Below are 21536 nucleotides of genomic sequence, written 5' to 3'. Positions count from 1 at the left end.
TGAGCGTAGACGAGTTCATTTGTACCTGTCTGGTCGGACGGTGTTAGCATTTAGCCTCTCCTCCTCTATAGCTCCAAACGAGGTGAAGAAGAAGCTACCAAGCTCTTCCACGTTTTCCCGATTTAAATATGGTTACGTGTGTTACACGATCCAAGCGGATAAAAAGGAGAACTATATTGTAAGGCGTAATAATACCAGGATTACTTCGAAATCTGCGCCGTAATATCTTCCCTTTACTGTGTGGACGCCGAAGTACTCCTGGTATTCCTTTAAAGTTATTTCTGATTATATGCTGCAATGCCACAACAGTAAATACATGAAAACTTCATGTAATTTGGCTAGGTAAAAAGTATTGACCCAAATGCTCAAAAAAAAGTTTGAAGTGCTTGAAGAAAATGCTACTTGAGTATTGAGTATCTATTGAGTGGCTTAAAAATCTGGTTTCCGTTTCATAGTGACATCAATTCTGAAAAACAAGACATGAAATCATACAGTAATAGAAAATGCCAAAGAAAATGCCATAAAGTATATAAAATAAACAATTTTCTGGAATAAAATACATATGGCATAAACTACGTTACAGACTGTATTATCCATTTTAAAGCAAGATCTTCTCCTAGAAGTATAGAAACTTAAAAACACATTCCTGAGTAAATGACTGATTTCTACCAGTTCTGTGAAGATGCTTGTTTTTCGACTATTTTCTCACCAACAAAACATCCATAAGGAAAGAAAAGCTTGCAGTTTATCATATTTATTGAGTGAAGTAGCATATAGTGTGGCTTTGAAATGATTGTGAAAAAAGCTTTTACTGAATGTTTCCCTCCTATTGAGCCCAGACCATCGCAAGCATTTGAAGGATTTTACTTTGTTGCCTTGTATTGTTTAGATAAAAGCAAATGTATGCATTTGCAGGTCCAGCTTTCAACAAGAAATCCCTCAATCCTCATCCCTAACGTTCCGCACGTCCCTCTATAGTGGCCCATCACTCATAACCTATAAATATGAGTCCATTTAGCGGCGCTCGGACACAGGTGGAGTCCGTGTTTTAGCTCCGCAGACAGAGGTAATGACAGTAGACTATACATGCTCCTGCTCTCATGTACATGAAATACAAACAAAGGGAGAGAGGCTGAGGCAGATGTCGCTGTCAGACACGTGTAGGAAAGGAAACGAGCAGCAGAAGGAAGTGAGGATGCAAGACTGGAGGAATGTGAGAAAGTTAACACAGGAGACAGAAAGGTTTCCATAAATAGTAAAGCCTTGGTGGAACTTGGTGGTTACTGTAGTTTTTTTGGCTGCGTTATTATAGTGTGTAGTGTGTTTCGCTCAAATCCAAGAAAAGGGATGCCAATAATGCACGCTACGCTAAAAATAATACAATCTGCATTTTAAAACTCGGAAAATATTTGTTCTGTGCGCCATCATTGACTGTACCAGTAAAAGTACAGATACTACTGGTCAAATCTTACTCCCATACAAGTAAACATTGCCTAGATTATTACTTAAGTTAAAGTACAGGAAGCATTGCAGCTGAAACTATTCAATCTCTTACCACCCGCCTTAACCGAGTGTATTTTCTCCAGTTCAGCTTTACCCAAATCTAAAAGGTTACAGCCTATATATTAGCTAAGACCTACAAAACTGATCTGATCTTTTTCCTTGTGTTGTCGCCGTCACTTTTTTGTTGAGTTTTTGTAATATTTCTGATGCTTTTTGTTTGTCACTTTTTTTGGGTGATTTTATTTGATGTTTTTTGTTGCATTTCCTTCCTGTGTTTGTTGCTTTTAGATTTGGGTAAAGTCAAACTGGTTCAAGTGGAGGTGAAGAGGTTAAGTATTCAAAGCAGAAGGCTCAAATCAGTTTTTGCGAGGTCAACAACAGGAACATAGTGCCCAAATTCACCACCTGTACGGAAACACGATAGGGACAAACCTTTCTCCTTGCCATGAGTCAGTGGCGTGGGCTTTACCTCTGCACAGCGCCACTTACATTTCAGGAGTGTACATTAAAACACAGCCAACTTTGTGCTTTTGAGACTTTTATTTTTGTAGTTGAGTAGACAGTATGTAGTAGTAACAATTGTGGAGTAAAAGTAATAAGTACTCAAATACAGACTCAATGATAGATTCTCAAAACCTCTACGTAAGTACTTATTAAATTTACTTTGTTACTGAGCACCTCTGGTACGCAAAGTAATAACTAAATCAAAAACGAAGCCGTGACTAAGTCGCATTTTTAAACCCCGACTGAACTGTGACTAAACAACAAGAAAACCAGGACTAGACTGACATATTTAAAAAGTACAGTGTGATCTAGAAATAAACCCACATGAAGTGATCTATACCAGTGGTTGCCAACTTGTGACTCCGGACACACATTTTCAGTGTGTCTTTCAAATAATCTCATATTTTTTCTTCTATGAAAGTATAAAAATACCGAGACTGTTAAAATTATGTTGATGTTTTAATCATGATTTCAGCTTTTTTTCCAATATTTTATTTTTCAATTTTCAAATTAAACAGACACACAGGCTCAGATGCAGTTATTGTTTACCGTCATATTTAGTACAGCAGTAGGAGGAAAGGTCGCTATTTCAGGAACACAATTGGTTTACTGTATTTTAGTTTTTTCAAAATGACTTACAAATGGGTTCCAAGAACGGAGAAACGTGTCCATTTGACTAGTGCGGAGTTTTTCCATTTGTATTATGGATGACATGTCAGTGACCCATACCTGAAAGGAAGGCGGAGTGGGAGACTTCCATTCCTTCAGTATCAGTCTCTTGGCAACTATCAATCCCAGCTCCAATGGTTGCCGCATTATCTTCAGCTTTTATCCTTAAAGGCCCTAAAACCTATTTTCCTCACATATGTGGGTTGATAATTCACAACACCAACAAATTGTAATACACTGAAATACTGTAATACAAATTGTAGAATATCAGGCTTATTTTTTCCATGACATACTGTAGTTTTATGGGGCAAAACGAAATATTATCCCACAAAAAGAAAAAAAAAACCTTTGCTATAAGGCCTTTAAATCAACAACACTCTGTGGGAAACAACAGTAATTTAGTTTTTTTTTTAACAGATTAAAATGCAACAATATTTTTGGTAGAAGATGGTGTTGAGACCAGTTGAGAACCACATATCTTTACCTCACACTGAACCAAACCCACATCAAGCTTGATTAATAAGACACAGGGTCCACAGTTTGAGAAACACACACAGTAATATGAGCGATTGCTATGTCACGTCCCGGGCTTTTGTTGGCAACATGAATGTATTAAATAAATGATAATAGTGCTATGATTGGCAAAACAATATTCTACTTCTACTGATTATCAAAAATAGCTGGAAACTAATATAATGCTTTGTCCCTTTCTCTATAATGTGAGTTAAACAGTAGTCGTCCATGACTTCTGGCACACACAGTGTTTCTATACTGAGCCTGGCCCAGTGTCTGAGTATGTGATCCTTCTGACAGAGGAGGAAACAGAGCTGTGCCAAGAGGAACAGGAAGACAGGGCTCGTCCGCAGATAGTCCCGCAGCACTTCCACACCGGCTGATTTTAGACTGACACCGTTCCTCTCATAGCTGCCCCTTCCTCCCCCCGGCACCCACCGCCCTGTCTAACTCTGGACGTCCTGCCAACTCCTCGCCTCCCTCACTCCCTGGTCGCCTCTCTGGTTACTTAATACTCTCTTCTATGATCCAGACTTGGCACAGAGAGACAACTGGGTCAAATATAACACACGCAGTCCTTCCTCTCTGTGGCGTCTTCAGTCCACAAAGTGTTGGAGTAGTAGTTGGAGTATTTGTAGTGGTTAAAGAACGATAAGTATATATGAGTATAACAACAATACAGTGTACTTCCTTGAGTAACGGTCGTCATATTTTCAACCTGTACAATGTGTGACTTTGTGCGTCAGAGAAAAATACTTAGACTCAAACTCATGTCAAGACAAGTGTGAACTTCACACATTAGCCTAAACGTAATGCATTCCACCTTCAAGCAATACTCTACTTCCTGGATACAGACTGAGGAAACAAATGTTTCCAGACTTTTTCATTGACATAAATACAGTCTTTGCCCCCACAGAACTGATTTTATTCATTAAAATACTTATTTTTTTTATTTAAAGGCCGCACATTCCATTTAATTCTACTCTTCTTAAAGAGGCTAGATGCAAGTTAGCCATTTTATACTCTCTACTGTCACCGCAGGTCATAGGTGTAACTGCAGCTTCTATATTAAGCTCGTGCAGGACGGCAATTCGGACCCGTGCAGGATTTTAGAGGCAGTTGTGGTGAACAGATCTGGGCTCATTCTACACATTAGGACATTGTTGAAACATGTAGGGGAAGGAAAATACATATACAACATTTTTTAAACTCCGTATAGTCCCTTTAAAGAGTATTGAGCAGTTTAGAAACAACATTAACACGGCGCCATCAAGAAAGACATTACAGACTTTGTCTTTGTTAATGGTTGGTAAATCAATTGGTACATGAGGTCTTTGTCACCTATGGGTAGAGGTGGGTAGAGTAAGAGTAAAAGTACTTGGAGATAATTTTACTTGGATTGGATTACTTAAAGGGACTATACAGAGTTTGAAAATGTAAAATTATGTTTTTTCCTCCCCTACATGTTCCAGCCATGTCCTAATGTGTAGAATGAGCTCTGACCTGTGCACCACAACTGCCTCTAAAAGAAAGAGGGAGCCACTAATTAAAATGTTAGTTGTGGTTCAAACTCATTCCTAACTTTCCGAACATATTTGTAACATCTCAATTCTGCACAGGGACGAGTTTATCGGCAGCTTGCAGGGTCACTCTTCAGGGTTACTGTCACTGAAATGCAGGAAAACTCGGCTGCAAGTTCAAACTCTTTATAATTAGGCAGAACTGTGTCGAGCTGCGGTGCCCAGTCTTTTCTCCCTCGTGTACCAGTCAGCTAAAACTTTTAGTACTAACTTTTATAAGTAAACAGATGATTATGATGTGTTTAAAAAAAGATGCTGCACCATAGTTTTTAAGCAGCTTTCCTGTGTCTTTTATCTGGAGTACCTACAAGTATTTCCTGTGCCTCTGGTTAGGAAACGTCTGTGTTTGTGGTGTCTCCCCCTGAGATAAACCTGCCGGCAGCCAGGCAGAAGAGCCTGTCCAGATTGTTTTGGATCTAAATCAAACTAAAGAGTGTATGCAATCACATTCTGGAGTTGTCTAATTCCGCCTTAGTCAAGAAATATTTATATTTACTGCAGGTGTCTTTAAAGGTACATCATGGAACTTTTTACGTGGAAGAAAACTTTTTATTAATGCGTATTTGACCTTTCAGTGACCTTTTAGAGCAGCTGTATGAGTGGGTGGACTTTAACTTTCCATCACAGTGACGCCCCAGGATCAATTGTTAACAGAGTTTCTGGTAGGTTTTCACTGCTGTTTTGTAGTTTTTCACTCACAAGAAAATCTACAAAACCATTAGATCCTTGTAGAGGCCATGCTGACAACCCGCACAGCCATTAGGTCACAAAAAGGCACATATAAAGTCCCATAATGCACCTTTAAGATAAATATAATACTCACGATACAAACATTTAGTGGGAAAACATTCTAATTCATCCACTTAAGGCCTTGGGACAGGACAGTGACACCCGCAGAAAACCCCACTTTATATCAGATCCCATCACATGTTGTTGCTAAATGTCCTTGTGATCACCATCGTATTCACCACGTGGCACAGACAGTTCCCTTTGGTTCACTCTGTGCGCCCCGGCTGCTTCACAAACCTTGAGGGGACCATCTATTTGACAAATGCGTCTCTAAGTGTTCCTCGTGAACACCCGTAGCCTCCAAACAAGCCCCTGGAAAGATCATGGATGTCCTTTTTTTTCCTCCTTTTAATTCGTTTTTACATTCACCCCCCCCTCCGCCCCTTTTACCCTTTATTTCTGCTGGGTTTTCGCGGGGCTAATCTCATTACACACGTGTGAATAGCAGCTGGACGGGAGCGGAGAGGGGAACAGAGGGGCCAGTGTCCGACCCGCTCGCCGACGGGCTGCACGCCTAAACCCCTGCGAGTCATGTAGTAGTCAACAAACCGCTATAAAGCAGTGCATTATGGGTCGGGGCCCGCTGGTATGCGCAGTTTATGATCATGGAGAAGGGACAGAGGAGGACAATCATTGGATTATGATGTTGGGCGACTAAAAATAACTCGTTTTGGCATTTGAAAATATGGCTGACGTCTTTGTTTATGTATATGTGTGACGTAGCAACATGTTTCCAGTGTGTCGCTTTAAAAATTGATTTGCGGTTACCTTTATTCTCCGTATTCATATACATTCAAAGAGTGGACAGGTGATTACAGGTGGTCTGACTGAGCCTTCTGCCCCTAAACAGACCACATATATAGAGTATGGGAAAATCCACTGTTACCATGGAGATCCGCCATGTTTGTGGCTTTTCCATTGACTAACATTAGTTAAAAACTGCATAAAAAGTGGAGAAAAAAGCAGTGGAACAACTCTGTTAGCTGTTGAGTCACTACTAATACATAACACACTGTGGTGTCCGAGTGTTTCAATGTGAACAATAACTATAGTAGAAGTATTTAACCTTTAAAGTCTCCATTAGTTTATTATTACTGCAAATCCCATGATGCTTAGTGATATGACATGATAGTCTGAACTCTTTTGTTAAGTGATGATGTCATCGCTCTACTTCCGGGTCCAATGGAACTTTAGCCCTATTCACCATAATGGGATTTAGCTGATTTGACTCTGCTGTAGAGCAAACTACAAGGCTCTTTTGACCATCTGATCACACAGAAATATTACATTTTCCTCTAGTGACGCTTTTAATTATCAAATTATTTTCCTCATGCACAATATAGGCTTATTTAAAAAGAAAGAAACAAAAAAACATTTTGCCAGGACAAATGGTGAGATATATTTTTCTAATGAGGTGTAAAACAGTTTTTGGGCTTTTATCTGTTCTTTCAACAGCAGATTCAGATAAAGTTTTTTGCTGTGCTGTCTCTCAACTGTTTGGACCCGGAAGAAGCTTATTATTGTGTGCGATGTCACATGTAACAAACGTATTATTACACTACAACTGCACATAGTATCTATGGAGCTATGACAAGCTAGTTAAATAACAAACAAGATTTAAACCAAATAACCCAAATATTTCAAATCATCACTTAAAACAGAGATTTAGCAGTGTTATGTCACTGATATCATAAATTAAACTGATTTAAAGTTGAGTAAAATGACCAAAATGATCATAAAAAGACCCAAACCAGCTTGTCAAATCAAGCAATCAGAGCAGTCAAAGGGGAGGAGCAAAGTGCGTAGCCATGGTAACCACCTCTGCCAGGTAATATACACTCCAAATAAAAGGGAGTGATTATGATTTCAATACATTTTGATGAAATTGAAAAAAACTAAACAACCTTGTTACTACATTCACAAGTTTGGATGGAAATCCTATTTGAGATTTTTCAGTAGCAGTTGCCCTTACATTTGCGATTCATGTTTTACTGTCCACATTTTAATCTAGTTCAGAAGTTGACGCATTTGAGAGAACGCTAAACTCACGTGTATTTCACAACATGTTTTTGGAGATGTAAACTGTGGCGACTATTGTGCAGGATTTGGGCTTTAAGGAGAAACTATACGAAACTCAGACATTGGAGGAAAAAAGTTACTTCAAAAATACAGAGGTTCACGTTCCCATTCATGGTTATTGCACATTGTTTTGTATTTTTCTCGTTCTGTTGGTAAGTAATTGTCCTTGTAGTCGTGGGTTGCTGAGGACATGGCAGAGAGCGCAGACAAACCCAATGTGCCTCTGAAGACTTCAAGCGCCAAGAAAATAAACAAGTGTTTGATGACAAAGAGGCCATTCACTCTCCTCTGTCCCCTCCCCCCTCTCACTGCTGCTGCTGCTGCTGCTGCTGCTGCACAGTGGCCACATCACATGGATCAGGCCGGAGACGGACTTCACCGGTGGTTGGGTCAAATGCTGTCGACAAACTCACAAGTAGAAGCCACACAAAGCCGTTATTTGGAGAAACCTTTCCTTTCTTGGAAACGGTTCACTTGGCTTTTCACCATCTTTCATTTTAACAGCGCTGTATCGCGTCATCTCCAATCTCGTAAACTCCTCTTTTTGGGGAGAGAGCAAAGGGACAGAGAGACAAACAGCCATCATCTGACCAGCCGCGGGGCAGAGGGGTCCGACAAGGCCCCTTTATTCTCCCATCACACACACACACACACACACACACACACACACACACACACACACACACACACACACACGCTTACAAACACACACCCACACACGTACAGAGGGCGACATGGAAAACATCTCCGTCACCCTGTCTTCAGCCCCGAGCTCAGCCTAAAGTGAAGCAGTCACGATGCCGGGTCTATGGGAGCAGACACTGTGTTTTCTTTTGCATACAGATGTGCTGCTGTGGAGAAGTGCCACAGTTTGGGGTGTGTCCCGGGACCATTTGCCCCCCCCCCCCCCTCAACCCCCCTCCCCCCTGGAGCTGCTTTCCATTTCAAACTCACAAATCACATTTTTTTTTATTACAACACTTGATCCAAACATACAACCGATCTCTGTCACATGGCCTGCTTTGAGTTTTGTAACTAAAATATGAACAATTGCAGTTTTGACCATGTGGATATCTCCCCAGAACATGAACTATAAGTGATTAATTAAGACATTTATAATGATCTAAATGTTTTCAAGCTCCACATTTAAGGCATTGGTTTCTGAAAGCTTAACTCCAATAAACCAGGATTAGCATTTTTACTTTTTAATTTCTACTTCTCACCATAAATGGCTATAGATCAAATCAAAACCAAACTGAAACTGTAGTATAGTCTTATAAAGGAGACTTATTAGGATTTCTGGTTAAGTGTTTCTTGTGAGGAAACCAAGTGTTTCCCAGATGTTCGCTGCGACTTTCGGGGATAAAAATGTCACTTAGTGCCTTTATTTATTCTTTAAACATTTGTGTTAATTTCGTCGACTAAAATATATAGTCTTATTTTTAGTCAAAGTGATATTTCTGCTGACTAAAATTGGAATAAAACTAAATTAAAAGTTTTTCATGAGACTAAAACTATGACTAAAATGTCCAGGTGTTTTAGTCGACTAAAATAACATGAAATAAAAATGAAAAGGAGAAAGTAAAATCATCCAAACTTCTATTGACCGTCTGAAATAGCCTCATATCATGTAAATTCACAGCCAAAGGAGCAGCTTTGAGCTTTGTTCATGTGGGAGCAGCTCCATGAAGCAGAGGTTATATTATGATTATAATAAATATTATAAATGCAGTTATTCTTGCAATGTTAGTCGACTAAAACTAGACTAAAATCTTTTTTTGACTAAATATTGATCTAGTCATTTCTGTCAAAAGACTAAAACTAAATTAAAATATGTCAAAATTAACACTGGTTTTCCCAATACGTTCATGATGTTTTTAATAATTAAAAAAGTAAAGTTTGCCTTACATATTTTCACTAATGTTGCCTTTTTATTTCCTTTTGTATTAATCTGTGGCATTGCTTTAAGTTTGTCTCCACCCCTGACCTGTTCATTGACACACACATGTATAACCCACAACACTGGGGTCAAAGGTGAGGGAAGAAGAGCACTTACACTTACACATTCGGGAGTTTGGGGTTTTGAGTGGAGTCGTTTGAGTCTGTCTCAAACATTCCTTCGCACTTCCCTTCTGAAGCCTGCGTTTGTCGACCCCAGACTGTCTTCTTGTTTGCCGAAGGGGTCATTACCAAAGCTGTAATGAACTGAGGTCACTGAGGTGATCAATTAGCCCCATCACTTTCCCCCATTCACTCGCATGTATCTGAGAGAGAGAGAGAGAGCCCCACTGGGCTTTTGTTAAACAGGCTTTCACATGCACGGGACACACCCCCACACACTCCACACGGCCTTTAGACCCGCGGGGCAGCCGGGGCAGCTATACTTCACACTTCATTACATTTACAAAGTTAAAGAACCATTTAAGTATTAATGTGATTTTTCAAACATTCACAAACCACGTATTATATGAAGTAGTACTGAGAAATATTGCGTATCAATTGCTTAAGGCAAGTGTATTGTAGAGAAGGGGTGCCCAAACTTATTAAATTTACACGGTAAGAACTCGTGACCCCCATTGTAGGTATTGCCTCTATGTGACATATATATATATTGTTTTTAATCAAGGCATTATGTATTTAAACTGTTTATTTTTAATATTTGAATAGATTTCACAAATTATTTACACTCAAAAATATCCTAAAAAAATGCTGGTAGTTTTTTTTTTTTCATATGGAAATCATATAGGGACCCCCCACCCAAGGCCTCGCGACCCCCACTTTGAGAACCACTGTTGTAGAGGAAGGAAAATCCCAGTGTTCATGAATAAAAAGAATCATTCCCACACACTGAGTAACACAAATAATGGCCAAAAATATCACTCCCAATCATCGGCATTGGTCAAAAATCAATATCGGTCGACCTCTATTGGATATATTTCTACATATTTCTATGATTGAAACCTTTACTGTCATAATAAACGTTTAACTAGACGATTTGGTCAAACATTTTAAAACCTGTTGTGAAAAGTCTGAGAACCTTTGGCACGGAATAGATAGTATCATAAAGTTCATTGCCCCCGTAAACTTGTCCTCACGCTTCCAGGCTGCAGGGAAATCAACCTTAAGATCTTGATAGTGCAGCACTTTTGTTCAGACATGCATTTACATATAAATTTACAGCCATTTTTCTCTGCAGCATTCGTCGTAGACCGCAGATGATCACGGGGATAAGTAGAGATGTAGAATCCTAGATTGTTCTGACTTGAGCAGGCCCAGGTGCTTATTATGATGATGCATTGGAAACACTTAGTCCTGTTATTTTCTCCTCTGCTCTTTTCTTCTATCTAATGAAGTGCTCTCAGCTCCACAGCGGCAGGAACCAGCCGCAATCAAGATCAGACTGGAGAGGACTGAGGAGGAGTGGGCACCGTACTGACTTTTACATAGGAACAACAATTGCAAGGTTTCGGTAAAGAGAAAATCACTTGTCCCCATTTTAACTTATCCTCCGCATCCTCTTCTTTCACGTCTGTTATTCTGTGTCCTCTTTTAGCATAAAGCTCTTAATTTGTCTTTGTTTAGACCCGCAGTTTGGGAACTTTTTACATGATTTCATAAAATACGTGACCTTCTATGTACCATCAGGCCTAGATCGAGATCAAACCATAAAAACACTTCTATCATTTCTATTGTGGAGATATTCAAATACACTGCCTGACCAAAAGAAGTAGTCGCCACCTGGATTTAACTGTTCTGATCTGGGGGTTGCTGCAGTTGGTCAGGTCTAGGTTCAGCCCTAGGTTTTGAGTCCAAATAATGAGATCAGCTGATGACTTGAATGACCGGGTTATTCCATCAATGGATTTCTTCTTCCCTGATGTTCCAAGATGACAATGATCCACCGGGCTCACATTGTGGTTCATGGAGCATGAGACATCCTTTTCACACACCACAGAGTCCAGATATTTAACCCCATTGAGAATCTTTGGAATGTGCTGGAGAAGGCTTTGCACAGTGGTCACACTCTCCCATCATCAATACAAGATCTTGGCGAAAAAATCAAAGCAGAACTAAGCAACTCTTGTCCGTGAGAGTAAATACTACGCTGACAGAAAAGACAAAGTGAGAGAGGGATATTGTACATCCAATTACACAATGGAAATATTTTTTTCAGTCAAACTTGGCTGTAAATTCTGTTTAAAGTAGTGCTAGCTCGCAGCTAGCGTTTCCCGATAGCCTGTTAGCTTCTTCTTCGTGACTCCATTAGTGTGTATTGGTGGCTCTGGTCCGGTGGCAGTCAAGTTGCAATTGTGGTGTTCTGGCCAGAGACACCAGGGGGAGATGAAAGACCCTCCAATCATCCCATTAACCCTTATATTAACCCCAGAGGGAATAGAAAGGATTTAATAAAGGGGGAAAAAGTTACTTAGTACTGCTTTAATGCAATGCTGGATTTTTGACATTGCAGAACCTTGGCAGTTCATTATCGAGTAGATCTTTTGCTTCTATTTTCAGACGCTTCTTTTCTTGTACGATATCCGAATTGAAAATGAATAAGGCCTAAAATTGCAGATAACCCTGAGTACGATATAACGAAGTACATGCACCACAGTTTGAGAATCGCTCCTCTATGGCGTGCTGTTTCCTCTCAGCTCTAACCTCTGCATCCAACCCATATGTTCACTGTCACTCCAGACCTGTCCAAACATCTCAGATCTGGACAAATCTGACGTTACCTCCACAACCTCTAGCATGAGCTGTCCCTCTGATGGACTCGCTCCTAATCCCTGTTTATCCTCATCGTGGACAAACAGAACTTTGGCAGGGCGTAAACACGAAATATGTTTTAGTAACGATAAATAAACATGTTTTTCTCCGTTTGAGTGTCCTGAGGGTGGCTTGAATTTAGTGCCAGTGTATCTGAATTGTCCATTTTCAACAGCAAACTATCAGTCTTCATCAGTGTGCCACAGGGCCGATATCATTGTTCCATATTTCTAATAAGACCATTGTATTACATGCAATAAATTTGCTGTATAATGATTGATACACCAGAGAGCAGGATCATGTTGTAAAAGCAGCCGACATTGAAAACTGCTGTGAAGGTTTGACCTATTTTTCTTTACAATGCTAATACTCCGGTCGAAATGAAGAACTTACAGTGTACAAAGGCTCTTATATTTCCTTTACATCGGTAGTTTCTGCCTTGTAAAATGTATTTTAACCTTTCAGGTGCAGGAGACCAATCTCCAGATCTTCATTCAGGATCTTGGTCAGGTGCACCCATGTTTTAGTGTTTTTTTAGTAAGTAAGTAAGTGCGTTATTGTCATTGTCAGGTGTTAGTCCTGAGCTGCTGCCCTCTGTCTCCTCTGAAATGGTGCAGCGCCTCCTGGGTTTGCCCAGTTTGTTTCAGAGCGTGGTTTCCTGCACTGGTCAGCTCCACCTCCTCCTTCCTCCTGCAGCTCCTTCCACTCCACAACAGTCTTTCACCATCTCTCTTTTTGTTTCCTGTAGCTCCTCTTGTGACGCCTCCACTGTTTGGTGCCTCTTCAGTGTCTCAGAAGAAGAAATGTGTAGGTCTCAATTGGGTTTAGCTGATAAGATACCATTTTGGTTTTAAAAGCTGCTTTATTAAAGGTGCTAGATGCAAGTTAGCCATTTTATACTCACTACTGCCACCTCAGGTCATACGTGTAACTGCACCTTCTATTTTAAGCTCGTGCATGATGGCACTTAAGACCCGAATTAACATCTTTTTGAGTGACAGTGCAGGATTTTAGAGGCAGTTGTGGTGAACATGTCTGGGCTCATTCTACACATTAGGACATTGTTGGAACATGTAGGGAGAGGGCGAAAAAAACATTTTTAAACTCTGTACAGTTCCTTTAAGGACCATTTTGGACTCTCAATGTAAACAAATTCACCAAAGCTCTACAAAAACACAGCAAAGACACTTTTGTAATGTGTTTAGCTATAAACTGTCGAACAAATCCATGGACTTCCAAAGTAGGTCACAAATAAAGGCATTGATCCAGTAATTGTATTCTAATATATCCTAATCCAGTGGCTCTCACAGTTTTCACACCAAGGACCCTCTCCTAAAATTGTTGACATTCTAAGCACAACTCGGCCGAGATAGATCGAGATCAAATCAAGACTAAACCAGGTGTAAAAGTGGCCTAAAATGAAGACCTAAATTGGACTAGATTATGTTTGAAGAAGCCAAAGTGTCCATTGACCAAGTAGTTTTATGGCATTGAGGAGTCCGAATCAGAACTGTCAAACAAGTTTTTCTTTGCATTTCTATTGAGAAAGCAGTAAAGTAAAGTAAAGTTCAGCTGCTGAAGTATCTTGTCAAAATTTTAGACTGACAAATAACAGGACTTGCATAACGCCGACAGACCTTCAATAACGATTTTTGAGCGAGGCCACATAGCAGCGATGAAGAACACGGCACTATTTTGATACACAATGAATGAACCAAAGTTTCGAGTTCAGCCCATTACCTTAAAACACTTGTGAATAGGTCTGTATCGCGCGCCTCCTCTGCTCTGCGTGACAGTGAGTGGGAAGCGAAGGCCAGTGTTTTAACGAGTCTTTCACAATGGTGGAATAATCACCGGCGCCCAGATCTCTCCTCTGTCCTCTCTGTGAGGACACTTCTGATTTAACTTCCTACTGTCTCTGAGGATCCTTGAGTCGCCTCCTACCTACCTCCTCAGCCTCCTCGCGCCCACGGCCTCTCCACCTGAGGGCTCTCATCTCATCACTTCCTCCTCTCACCGACATGCCTCTGATTACAGCCCAAATACGAGAAGATTTTCGAGATTAAAAGTTGAAAGTCCATTATTTATGGGTCCTTTCGCTGCCCAAACAGCACCCAGGCCATGTCGAGATAAAAAAAATTACTAACTGTAATTATCTGGAGCTGCTGCAGTTGGTCAGGTTGAGGTTCAGCAACACTATGAGCCCAAAGAATGAGGTCATCTGACTACATGAACATCCTGAATGACCAGGTAAAATGGAATAATCCCTGATGGCACGGGCATATTCCAAGATGACGATGCCAGGATTAATTCACTCATGGATTGGCCGACACATAGTCCAGATCTTAACCCCATTGAAACAGGTAGTATTCGGTAGCTCAGTTTAAAGAGTGTTTAATTTCACTTTGGTAATACATTTAAGTTGGGTGTTTTTGTTTTTCATGGTTCACACCCAGTTTCGTCAGTCTAATGTCTATTTTAGAGTATTTCTGCTACACTTGCTTTAGTCCTGGTTTGATCTTGATCCCTCATGTTGGTACACGTAAAGCCAAACAATTTACCAGGTCATGCTTGGTTTGAAATATTTTGTTACCATTGTTTTCAATCCACAATCAAATTACAATTTCACTGGTGTAAAGCTATGCCACTGCGAGCAGTTATCTTGAAAATAAGTTAATGTGTCCCTGATTTGAGTAAGAAATCTGCCGGTGTGGCAAGTTTTTGTTTTGTTTTTTACACTTAAATGGAAAAACAATCAACAACAATCTTATTTCAAATAAATGATTAAATCTAATTGGGTTTGATTTTTCTTTTTTTTCCTTTAATTCAAGGGACTAGATGCAAGTTGGCCATTTTATGCTCGCTACTGCCACCTCAGGTCATGCGTGTAACTGCAGTCTCTATATTAAGCTTGTGCATGATGGCACTTCGGACCCGAATAAACGACTTTTTGAGTGACAGTGCAGGATTTTAGAGGCAGTTGTGGTGAATAAGTCTGGGCTAATTGTACACAACATGGCTGGAACGTGTAGGGGGATAATAATATATATTTTTTTAAATGAACCCCTGTTGTGTGCACTTTAACCTCTTAACCCCCGCCTTGACCGAGTGCATTTTTTCCAGTTCAGCTTTACCCAAATCTAAAAGGTCACAGCCTATCGACCAGTGTAACGCCTCATTCGAAAGCTATAGACCTACAAAGCTCATCTAAATGGAGCTTTTTCCCTCACATTGTCATCACTTTATTGACATTTTTCCCATCACTATTTTGTTGGATGTTTGACATTTTTTTGTGGCCTTTTCGTCTCATTTTTGTTGCTATTTTGAGACTTTTTTTTTTTTTTTCAACCAAGAAGCTGTGTGAAAATGTGCTCGGTTCATGCGGGGTTAAGAGGTTAAGTCTTACCACGTTTTTGCGCGTCTTTTCCCTCTGCCTGATCATCCTGCCCTCTCCACCTGTTGCTGCGCTCTGGCCTCTCTCCTTCTGTCTCCTCCACGGGACACATCATCACCCCGTCCCCAGTGCCCCTGCCCTGTCCTGTCCTTACCGTAAACAGCACCCACAGCCGTCTCCAGGGCAACGCCGCGATGCGCCACCGCGGGCAGTGCATGCGCGAGGCGACAGACCGGAGGCGCGCGGCTGCTCACGACGCTCTTCGTCTCTGGCCTCGGCGGAGATCGTGTATGGAGACAGCGCAGCACTACGTCGTTATGTCATCGTTGTGGTAAGTAGCCCCAGGGGAACTGCTCCAAGGCACGGCCGGGGAATAGGGCAAAAATATTTACCTGCCTGCAATAACAGCTGAGAGGAGGACATGAATAACCAATGCCTGAAGCTTTAACTAAATTGAAGTGTTTTTCAGTGAGTTGTTGTGACTCAATAACCGCTATCTGCTTGGTTCGTATCACAGATAGGCCAGGTCATTATGGAAGATTCTTGTATTGTTTGAAGTTGGAGGTTTTCTAAACCAAAGTAAGGCTGAGTGATTAGTCATACCTCACAGCATGAAGGTCCCTGGTTCAATTCCATGAGAGCTTGGGTTTGCATGTTCACCCTGTGTCTGGGTGAGTTTCCTCCGGTTTCCCACCATCAACCCCAAACCCATTCAAATCATGCTTCACATTTTGGACGAAAATTAAATTATCTGATTGTATTCTCTTAAAGGAACAGGCCACCATTTTTTCAATACTGAGACATGTTCTTGCCTGCGCTTAGACGAGTTGATGCGTACCTGTCTGGTCTTTGTGCGTGCGCTCAGTCATGCAATACGACCAAAGATGTTATTAGCATTTGGCCTCTCCCAATGTATTCCTATAGCTCCAAATGGGGGTGAAGTTGAAAGCTACCATTCTCTTTCACGGGCACGCACACAAAGACCAGACAGTACGTATCAACTTGTCTAAGCTCAGGCATGAACACAATATCACAGCATGGATGATCTGTGTGCCCTCAGCCATGCAAAAAGGCCAAAGATGTTGTTAGCATTTGGCCTCTCCCAATATATTCCTATCGCTCCAAACGGGGTGAAGTTAGAAGCGACCACGCTCTTCCACGGGCACGCAAAAACCAGACAGGTACACATCAACTCATCTAAGCTCAGGCAAGAACATATCACAGTATGTAAAAATGGTGGCCTGTTCCTTTAAAATGGCAGTGTTCAATTACTTACATTGAATTTGTTGAACAGAATTAGGCTGTGTAAGTCTATGCTTGGTTATTTTCCTTCACCATCTCAGCTTTTGTCATTTAAAAATATTCACTATTTAAATTAGACCAGGCATGTCCAGACACCTCACTCAGATCAGGGGCGCAGTCCATGTTTTGTGTTTTGCATCGGGCTCATTTCTAGTGTTAGTTAGAATATAAAAATGAAAGATTATTAATGCTAATTGACACTTGAAAGTACAAAATCCAAGCCAGTTGGTTACACTGTTAGCATTAGTTGGCTGGATCTTGGCTGGTTTGTCCAGTAGATTTTTCCTCAGATTTGTTCCAAACTTTGTTGTGCTTTTGGCAGCTCTTGTTTATATTCAGCGCATAACATAGAATTCACGATTTGCAATGAAACCACAAAAGTAAAACGGAGTGTGTGATCCTTCTTTATTCAAGATATCCTGGCCCACAGATCTCGATGAGCACCTGTTTTTCCTGACGTCAAAGGTGATCTAGCGAGCGCTCACTACTTATTCTTTCTCTACATAGAATTCATTCAATTGGAACTCAAGCGGCTCTAAAATAGCAGACTTTACATTGTGCATCACTAAAGCGTGCTTTAAAGCCATTAAAATTTTATAAATAATTGATAGTATACAACTTCATAGAACATAATAAAAGTGCCATCCCTGGGCCACACCGGTGAAATAAGTCTAGACACGCCACTAGCTTAGATTCTCAGGGGTTTCTGATTTACAGTAACTTCACTCTCTGTTGAATAGAGCCACAAGGATATACAAACAATGTCGCTTTCTGTTTTGCTTGTCTTTAAGTCCCATATGCCTCTATGGCTCCATGAGATTATCCACACAGTCACAGATGCCCTGAACCTTTATAACGGTGGATTATCTTCACAGCTTCTCACAGCTTCAATATCTGTGCCCTGACAAAAAGAAGCCAAATAAAACCAAAATAATGACTATATCCTGTCTACTTTCTTACATTGTTCTGCATATTATTATTATTATTTTTATTTTTGACAAGGCATTCTATTTGTTCATGGGAAAGTCTTGTTCTTTTCCTGCCCCCATGGAAAACTAGCCTTATGTTTGCGCTGCCTAAAGCCATGGATATACTGTACATGCACTGTTCCAAAACAATAACAAGCCAAGTTATCAGTATAGGCAAAGTTGAACGTGAGCGACAGGATATTAAAGGCTATTTGCATATTTTGTTTATACTAATAGAGCGTTCTGTGTTGCATAATTTCCTATTTGTCTAAAAGCCAACGCGCAGATCTGAACCTATAGGTTGTTTTGCCTCTTTAGTGACCACCAGCAGTGATTTTCTAATTTATTTACTTTCTTTTTTTTCTTTACATTTTGGAAGGAAAGCATAACCTTCCAAAAACATAGACGATCTCTGGCAACAAGTGGGCGTTTGGTTCGTGGTTTCCTCCCTCCCTCCGTGGGTCAGCGTGGGCGGCCCCGTGTGGCAGGAGGAGAGCGAAACACGACACCCCGGCGGAGCGCACACAGGGAAGGGGGGTCGAGAGAGAAGAGGCGAGAGCGCGGAGAGAGAGAGAGAGAGAGCGAGAGAGAGAGAGAGAGAGAGAGAGGAGAAGGAGAAAAAGTCTGCCCGGAGAAAGCGGAGTTACAGAGTTGGTTCGAGCACTTTTGTCCCTTCACCCAAGAGCTTTTGCTGTGTTTGCATCAAGAGAGACGAGGAGGATGTCGCCGAGAAGAAGGATGGGGCGACCATGCGACTTGGCTGCAAAAGAGTGGATGGACGTGTAGACTCGCTGCTGCTGCGCATTCCGCTGCTCCAAAACACAGACCCAAAAAAAAAAAAAAAAACTCCCCCAGCGCCATTCAAACAAACCCGACCGAGTGTGTGTGGAGTGGACTTCCCCTCGGGTCAACTTTTCGCCCCACGCGCTCTTCACCCGTGTGCGTAAAACTTTTCTTAAACCCGCGTGTGTGCGCTCTGGTGGGAAACGGGCTCGCACCGACTCAAGTTAATTGTTACAGAGTCGCGTGGTGGTTTCCAAAGACAGCGGGGGGAACGAGGAGGAGGAGGAGGAGGTGGAGGACGCGGCGGCGGCGGCGGCGGCGGCTAACTCGGCTAAAGCGCAAAGTAGTAAAGTTCCCACTCGACTCGACGGGGTGAAAAGTGCCTCAGGCGAAAAACCCGAGAAAGCAACAAAGATGAAGACCTCGTCAGATTCGGGTAAGTGCACGACTATATGTTTGAGCAGATGCACCTCTCGCTTTGACACGCTGCAATTGTTCTCGAAACGAAAACAACACAACATAACTAGCCCGTCGGAGGCTAACTCGCTAGCACGCTCGACTCAAGGGAAAGTGTGACAAATTTATGGCGCTAGGGCTGTATCTACCCGAGCCCTGTCGGGGGGTTTAAAGTACTTTGATTGCGTGAACTCATCTAGTGATATGTGGTTTACACTCGGAATGCGCTCAGGAAACATTACTGAAATAGTTGATGTATTTGGTGAACTTTACGCACGGAGAGAAAATGTTTTCTGAGCGCAAAGTAGAGGAGCCCCTTGTGTTTGTTTCGCCGCAATAGTTACCAAAACTTTTTTTTTTTTTAATGGGGGGGGCAATTGACCTACATATTTCTCTTGTGATAGCTACAAGAATAGTGTTTCCACGTTTTCAGCAAGATAATGGCGTCCCCCAAGCGCGTGAAGTTATGAAATTGCAAAATTAGGCATGTTAGAACATTTGTTTTCTAACTCGCATTGCAAACAAATCTAAAGCTGGCAACTTTAGGTGGGAACAGAATTTGAAACCACAAACTTTGCTCTCCATTTGGTCCAACCTATGCTCTACCTTTGTGCAATGTAGGTGAAAGTTGTAAATTGGCCACATGTCAGTCTTAAATCTCAATACAATTTAAGGAAACTATCTATTTTGGCATATTTGTGTTTCCCCTTTTTTCCCCTACGTTTTGCCTTTAAGTCTTCCATGTTTCTACCTAAACCATGTTGCCTTTTTACTTGTCGTTTCGTCCTGGAATTTTCTGCTCATGTTTTGTGTTGGAGGCACATTTAGCACGTTTGGCCTATGACCCCCATATCTATCCCGACTGTCTTCTCTGCTTTGTAGTCGGCAAACTCTTTAAGCTCCTTCAGAGACCAACTCAAGAAGAGCGAGGCTTTCTTAAATCCATGCTGATTAAAATTCCTCTCATTTCCAGACCTGTTTGTGCCGTCATAGGGAGAAGTATGATTTTGGTGCCGTAACTTATCATTTGGCCTCATTGTGCTCCGAGAGGCTCTTTAAATTCAGTTTAGTCAGAAGGGCTGTGTGGTCACTTTAGGGGAAGGTAGTTATCCAGCCTCCACAATGGGCTACAATTACAGTGAGAACTTTATATCCAGAAGGGCAGAACATTCGGTCAACTTTTCAGAATTGCCCAACAAATTACTCAAGAGCAGTAAATTTAGCATTGAAGCAAGTCACTTCCACTCTGTAGGCAAATGTATCAATTTAACTACTCTGCACGGATGCATTTGTGTCTCTGTATTTGAATATCGCTTTGTTTGGTGTATCTATGACCCAGATAGGCAGAATGTACACTCATACAGATATCAGCACAAACATTTGAATTGTAAACAGTTGTGACCGCATCCTTCCTCAGTCCATTCATTTTTGCTTTTCGTATAAAGTTCTTTTGCACATAGTCAGAGGGTCGTCGGTTCAAGTCCAGCCTAAGCACATACCGTACTGTTGTTGTCCTTGTACAGTGACTGAAAGTGACTGAAATGGGCTGAAGTGTCTCATAATGGTTAAGTCACCTGCAATTCTCAATGCAGTGGCTCTTATCAACCTGTGACAAGCTACAGGCAAATAAGAATATCTAATTTCAACTTGTTAAAATGTACAGTATAAAATATATCCTCAGAGTCCTCATGACTAGAGCACTGGTCATGGGTCGGCTTACTATCAAATACTATCAAAACAATTGTGACCTGACTGAAAACCCACATTTGAGTCCTATCCCAGAATTACTGTGCTAATATTCTTTTCTTTTTTTTTGCCTTGCTCATTCGATTACTGTGGGGATCCTCTAAATCTGGACATAAACCCTTATTTTTAAATAAAACGGAACAGAATAACAGTGATCAGGTTTTACTTGGAACATTTCCCCAGTGCATGGCCACTATCTTCCAGTAGCTCCAATGCCTTGTGTCTAAACTAATGTCTATTTGTGTGAATGTGAAGTTTGATGGACAGATCAAAGCCTTGGGCCATCACAGTCCGTGGATGTGTCTTGGTTATCTTTTGTATCACGGGAAAGAGTGTCCTTCAAGTTTAAAAATAGTCCGTCAGTCTCTTGTAATTAGCTGTTGGAGTGACGGACGGCGTGCAGGAAAAGCTTTACAATGAAAGCTGGTAGTATAGCTGGAAAAGGATAAGATTTGAGTAAATAAAGCCTTGATCGTTCTCATC

At 41.2% G+C, this 21536-nt stretch overlaps 1 protein-coding gene across 1 annotated transcript in view; it reads left to right on the top strand.

Annotated features, from left to right (window-relative positions):
• The first annotated feature begins 18572 nt into the window (after positions 1-18572).
• Positions 18573-21536, top strand: part of erf (Ets2 repressor factor) — a 66471-nt gene continuing 63507 nt past the window's right edge. Inside the window, exon 1 of the mRNA XM_079570936.1 lies at positions 18573-19287. Coding sequence (XP_079427062.1) covers positions 19266-19287 — 22 coding nt within the window. The 5' untranslated portion in view covers positions 18573-19265. The remainder of the gene's footprint in view (positions 19288-21536) is intronic.

This window comes from Gobius niger (genome assembly GCF_951799975.1).
Source record: "Gobius niger genome assembly, chromosome: 14".
In the NCBI taxonomy this organism is placed as follows: Eukaryota; Metazoa; Chordata; class Actinopteri; order Gobiiformes; family Gobiidae; genus Gobius; species Gobius niger.
The sequence above is the reverse complement of the archived record's forward strand: the minus strand, read 5'-3'. Positions and strand labels throughout refer to the sequence as shown.